Source organism: Lampetra fluviatilis, chromosome 29 (assembly GCF_964198595.1).
Source record: "Lampetra fluviatilis chromosome 29, kcLamFluv1.1, whole genome shotgun sequence".
Taxonomy (NCBI): domain Eukaryota; kingdom Metazoa; phylum Chordata; class Hyperoartia; order Petromyzontiformes; family Petromyzontidae; genus Lampetra; species Lampetra fluviatilis.
Window position 1 is genome coordinate 4,180,649 of NC_136303.1, and position 6,321 is coordinate 4,186,969.

Sequence of the window (6,321 nt, forward strand, 5' to 3'; positions counted from 1 at the left end):
GTCCATGCTCCCCGTCAAATTCTACCCGCAATGGCCAGCGCGGTGAAATATGGTCAAATAACCCCGGTGACAAACACGGCGTGGGGATTCCCCTCATCCAGCAGTGGAATGACAAAGGGATGTACACACACACGCGCGTGGATACATTATACACCTGAGATAAACAAGACATTTAACATCCATCGCCACCACAAGCACAACACAGTTACAGTGTATCGTTGTTAAGGTTGTTGTACTTCCTCCGGAACCTCCGATTAGCACGGTTGGCTACGTACGGTGCGAAAGAAGTTCAACATATCATACGTAAATACAACTTAAACAATAAAGCATGAGACCAGTGGCAGATGAAGAAATGTTTGCCTTGGTTTGTCAGTAAGTTCGTGGTGACAAAAAAAATACTTTAAAATGATATGCAACTGGTCAGAGATACGTAACATCCTAACCGCAGTTAACAACAATCACTAGGCATGTGGGGGAGGAGCATTGGCACCAGGAAGGTGCACGGTTCTCCAGACAAGACCACCTAAGTTCGATCCCCGGCTATGATCAAAAAAACATCAGTTGCCAGCCTTATCTGAACCGGTTCCTTGGGAGGGGGCGGGGGGCCCACCTTTCACCAACCAGCGTTGACCTGCGTGGTGAAGTATGCTCAAACAACCCCCTAATTACCGGCTCAGCGTGGGAAGGTCTCCATCCAGTAGTGGATCATCATCATTATTTACATCTTATGAAAAAGCTATTCCGCTGCTGAAACGAAATCTCGTGATCCTGTGATGCAATAATCCACGCGGCACCTCGCGCACGAAACGACCAGCAGTGGATAAGGCTGCCAATGGTCAGTTTAACATGTAGTAGTAGGATTTCGCGACCAATATCATCCGTATAATATAAGAGGTTTTTTTGGGGTAATCGCGTAAATATATAAATGTGTCGTGAAACCCGCCACCACCCGACACAGCCAATTAGTAAGGTTTATCAGGTAAGCAAAACATGCCAGTTAGTTACTGGTTCAGCACACCGGTACGTTGGAGAGCAAATCCTAAACATTCAACGAAATTTCGATTTAAAGCTTTCGTGACTGCAGGGATTCATCTTCTTGGTTCTTTCGGTAAAGTCACGTAGAAGGGAAATAATAAAATAATACAAAAATTACATAATAAAAACGTAGAAGAAGAAAAATAAAACATAATACAATATTTTATTATGTTTTTATTGTATTATTTCCCTTCTACGTGACTTTACCGAAAGAACCAAGAAGATTCAAAAAAATGTTGTGGATTTTCTCTCCAACACACCGGTGTTGCTGTACGCGTAACGAATTGGCACGTTGTTGACGTGGCAACCCTCACTAATTGGTTGTGTCGGGTAGTGGCGGGTTTAACGACACATTTATATTTTACGCGATCGAACCCCAACAACAAAAAAGCTCTATTTATGTACTTGCCAATTGTCATTTGCACCATTGCTGGGACGCCTCGTATCGATTCGTCGATTCAATCGCTCGCGATCCACGAATCACAACCGTAGAAGTCACGATCCGCGTGAATGCGTGATGACAAACAAATCGAGGCCCGGCGTTCCGGGTGGCGATCCAGAGCACGTATCGATTCCAACGCAACGTGCGTAAGATAAGAACGCGCGTTTTGGAATCGATTCCTCGGTACTTTAATCGTTAAGAGTAGAATCGCTAAGCGACATCACAGAGCCCAGATCGCTTGTAAACTCGTCAAATCGCTGTCCGCAAAAACTGCAGACTTTGTATGAATTCCCCCACTATTCATTCATTCTCGCAACCACGATGACCAATTCACACGCACACGATACTGAGACAGACCATAGCCAGGAGCAGCTGGTTTCCCCCATTATATGTACAGAACTGAACTAAACAAACTCTACATGATGTATTACTGTCCACGCTTCGGCTTCAGTGTAACAAAAACAAAGCGTCTTGAGAGAGAAGCTGTCCGCATTTACACGCCACATTAATACAGAGACGTCGCATTGTCAGTTTGTTTTAAAACAACAACAATAACAAACTAAAGTAAGCTCATGGAAAAGTGACTTGTGTAGTAGTAGAAGTAGTAGCGAGGAGGAGATGGAGCGATGCAATCGGCTCGGTGGGGAATTAACGTGCCGAGTTTGTTGGGATAAAGGTGTCAGTAGTTAATTGACGAATAGTAATTACAATGTCAATGGAACAAGGGGGGGGAGGGCATCGCCTTCGCTACACTGGCCGAGATTGTGGTGTCGGAGCGGCGGTCAAAGCAACATGGAACACCGCCGACTATGAAATAAGAATCAGGAATTAAAGACAAAGACGGAAACAGCACTGGGCAGTGGAGGATGGGGTGGACATGGTCTATCTACTGCTGGATGAAGCTAGACATTCATCCACTTGTGAAGTGATGATGATGGTGGTTGTTGTTGTTTTTGATTGTACTTGCGTACACGCTGTGACCGACCACACCATGGGAATAAGCCAGACCTTCGGAAGCTAATCAAAGTTGTGCCTGGACATTGGCTCGGATGGGTAACAAACCTTGCACGAAACAAGTAGCCACATCCATCGCTGCCCTGTACTTCTGTACTCTCTCGTCTGTCAAATCCCCCCCAAACAACACCCCCCGGCTGCCTTTACCAACACCGCAATGCCCAGCGTGGAGAACTCCTCTCAAACAACGAGGACACGGCGTGGGCAGGACTTCATACAGCACGAGTGGACAGGCCACGGAAGATGATGATGAAGATGATGATGATGAAGATGATGATGTGACGACAGCTTCGACCTGTCACTAAGCGGTGTGTCTATGTGTAAGTGGACTTCATACAGCACGAGTGGACAGACCACGGCCGAAGATGAAGATGGTGATGATGAAGATGATGATGTGATGAAGATAGTGATGATGATGATGAGATGAAGATGGTGATGGTGATGAAGATGATGATGGTGACAGCTCCGGCCTGTCACTAAGCGGTGTGTCAACGTGTAAGTGGCGTTGTTGCTGTCGTTGTTGCTGTCGTTGTTGTCGTTGTTGTTGTCGTTGTTGTCGTTGTTTTGGTGGCGGTCAGTGGCTCGTACCTCGCCGCTGCTGGAGCCGAACGAGGCGCTGAAGGCGCGCAGAGCTCGCTCCATCGCCTCGGCCGGACCCTCGTTCCGCCTACGAGGGGGCTGCTGCTGCTGTTGTTGTTGTTGCTGCTGCACCACCAGCTGTTGTTGTTGCTGTTGCTGTTGTTGCTGCCCGACGGCGTCGCCCACCCCCGCCGGGCCGCGGTGCCGCGAGCGCGGCCGCCCGTGCCTGCGCCAGGGCCTCGCGGGGAACCGCGAGCGCACGGCGCTGTGAGCCATCATCTCAGCAGCGCCGCCTCCTCCTCCTCCTCCTCCACCACCTCCTCCTCCGTCTCCTCGCCCAACAGGACCCGCAGCGGTGCCAGTAGCAGCAGCAGAAACACCACCACCACCACCCTCTGTGTGTGGAGGCACCGAGCGGCCCGTGGGTCGCAGCAGCAGCAGCGGCAAGGCCGCGAATGCAATCCCCGTAGTCCCGCACGCGCAACAAGCGCGGCTCCCATTGGCCGAGCGGCGTCACGGGGTCGCGCCGCCAGCCAATGGGCGAGGCGCGCCGCGCAAGACGCTCGCTGCGGAATTGATTGAAGCGCGAATCGCGGCGACTCCCGCCACCGCCGGGGGGAGGGGCGGGGGGATGGGGGGAGGGGCGGGGGAATTGGGGGAGAGGGGCGGGGGAGTGGGGGGGAGGGCGGGGGAGTGGGTTGGAGGGGCGGGGCGGAGGAGTGGGAGGAGGGGCGGGGGAGTGGGGGGGGGGGCGGGGGAGTGGGGGGAGGGCGGGGGAGTGTATTGGAGGGGCGGGGGAGGGGCGGAGGAGTGGGAGGAGGGGCGGGGGAGTTGGTGGGAAGGGGCGGGGGGATTGGGGGGAGGGGCGGGGGAGTGGGAGGGAAGTGCAGGGGGATTGGGGGGAGGGGCGGGGAGTGGGGGGGAGGGGCAGGGGGAGTTGGGTTGGGGGGAGGGGCGGGGAGTGGGGGGGAGGGGCAGGGGAAGTTGGGGGGAGGGGCGGGGGTTGGGGAGAGGGGTGGGGGAGTGGGTGGGAGGGGCGGGGGGAGTGGGTGGGAGGGGCGGGTGAGTGGGGGGCCCACCTCCCTCTCCCACTCCCACCCCCAAACCCGCTCCCTCCACCCCAACTCCATCCCCCCCGACCCCTCCCCCCCACTCCGACCCCTCCCACTGCGCCCCCTCCCCCAACAACAACAACATTCGCCACTTTAAAGTGCCGGTGACGTCACCCCCGCGGCGCCTGTGCCAGGCTAGGTGCACTTTTGAGGCCGTTACGTGAAAGTGTCCCAAGGTCTCGCTGCTGTCAGGACGGAGGCTCACGGGACAGACCCACGAGATGCCGTGGGGGGGGTTGACTGACTGCGAATCGCTGGCAGGTGCGCCAACTGCGCGTTTTAGCCACCCCGAGGCGCCTCCGCTCGTTTGTTGTGAGCGTCGCTCCCTCTGCCCTCCGCTGTTGTTGTTAGGAGGGCGGCTGCCTCCAACTGCCCGGTAGCAGCAGCGTTCTTCACGACCCCCCCTCTCACTCCCCGTCTCACCCCCCCTCTCACCCCGTCTCACTCCCCGTCTCACCCCCTTTAACCCCCCCCCCCCCCTTTAACGCCCCCTCTCAACCCCCCTTTAACCCCCCCCCCCCCCCATTTCAACCCCCCTCTCAACCCCCGTCTCACTCCTACTCTCAACACCCCCTCTCACTGCCCCTCTTTCACCCCCCCCTCTCACCCCACCCCCTCTCTCCCCCTCACACCCCCTCTCACCCCCCCCCTCTCAACCACGCCCCCTTCACCCCCCCCCCCATTCCTTGCAAAGCTGCAGCCCGCCCCGCCGAGCAATCGCGGCTCCCCATTGGTCGCGCGCCGGGCACGTGGTTGATTTGTGATGATGGGGGGGGGGAAGAGGGTCCTACCGCGAGCCAATGGCGAGGCGCCTATCGATTGATTTTGGGCGCGAGGCTCGCGATCGAACTTCCCGCCATCGTCACAAAAGCGCGCTCCGACCGCGGCTTTATCGCGCGACAGCTGTGGAGCCTTCAATCGGTTCTACAGATGTCTGCTGGCTGTCAAGCTTGGCTGTGATTCTACCCAATGGCGGTGCTTGTAGAGTAGCAAAATATAACCGCGGTAACGTGGTGGTAGTGAGAGACGCCGTGCGAGGATTTTGCACTGATCCGTGATCGCGTTGTAAGCGGCGTCGTTCTCAAGCCACGCACTCCGATAACACCATGGGCTTGGAGTTCATTGGTTAATCGCAGTCACGTGGTGGCGATGTTAGCCAATGGCGATAGGCCGTATCTCGCGTTAGTAGTGGGAAATCAAAAGGCTACGCGCACCAATACATTACATTCCCTAGACCGTATAGGCAGGAATAATATTCGGTATAAAATAAACTGCCCAAGTAATCCAAACAATCGCCGATTAAATACTTTGTCTCTTCAACGCAGTGTTACTAACGAATGTGTTTAGTATTTATATCTAATTAGAGGTGTTTCAAAGTAAAGCTTGACTTTTTAAACACAAATTTAGTGTCTGTTTTTTTTTCTTCCCCTAAACACCATTTGGGTATCAATTGTGAAACGTTTTAATTCATTAGTTATTACGATTAACACCTTTGCATATGTCACCGTTAAGTAGTCAAAGTACTTGAATGGTAGAACGGTCATCCCAACGTATTAACATCACCACCCACAATGCACCGCGTGTCGGATGCTACTTCTGTTCTCGTGTTGCATTAATGCAAAATATCTTTCCCTTCGCACAAATTAAAAGTTTTGCCATCCCACTAGTATATTCCTACATATGCTATTGACACGGCCCCACCCGCAAATGCTTTAAAATGTTATTATTTAAATTCTCAACGGGCCCCATAGCGTAGAGGGAGAGAGTGGACCTATGAGTAAACGGCTGCGCCACCGTTAGGATTAAAAAGGGCATTTGCTTTGGTTGGCACACGGACTCGGGGGTTCCCCCCTGGCTCCGTGCGGAATCGCTATCAAGAGATTCCGAATGTATAATTTTTAGGACCCGAGGCAGTTAGCGACCGTTCGTCCTGACGCCTCCCTTATTCAGAAACACTAAAAATAGAAATAAATGATCGTTGTCTACGGTCTCTTTCTCAGTTTTAGGTTTTCTATAGGTGTTTTGGTGCTAAGTGCTTTCATGTTGACGTCCCCCATCCGCTTTCCGTAACGCGATCTGACCCAAAAACCTACATTAGGAATAAAATATACAAGCAAGTACAATAGCGCAACATATTCG

At 53.3% G+C, this 6,321-nt stretch overlaps 1 protein-coding gene and 1 non-coding gene across 3 annotated transcripts in view; one reads left to right on the forward strand and one right to left on the reverse strand.

The window, feature by feature from the left end:
• The window catches only part of LOC144942956 (uncharacterized), a 67,552-nt gene extending 64,164 nt beyond the window's left edge, over positions 1 to 3,388 (reverse strand). For both annotated transcript variants that reach the window (XM_078870019.1, XM_078870018.1), the window contains exon 1: positions 3,080 to 3,388. In XM_078870019.1, coding sequence (XP_078726145.1) covers positions 3,080 to 3,349 — 270 coding nt within the window. In that variant the 5' untranslated portion in view covers positions 3,350 to 3,388. The remainder of the gene's footprint in view (positions 1 to 3,079) is intronic.
• A 2,598-nt stretch (positions 3,389 to 5,986) lies between these two features.
• LOC144943083 (U11 spliceosomal RNA) lies at positions 5,987 to 6,123 on the forward strand. The gene has a single exon (XR_013639453.1). It is a non-coding gene; the product is annotated as a U11 spliceosomal RNA (small nuclear RNA).
• Positions 6,124 to 6,321: the final 198 nt, after the last annotated feature.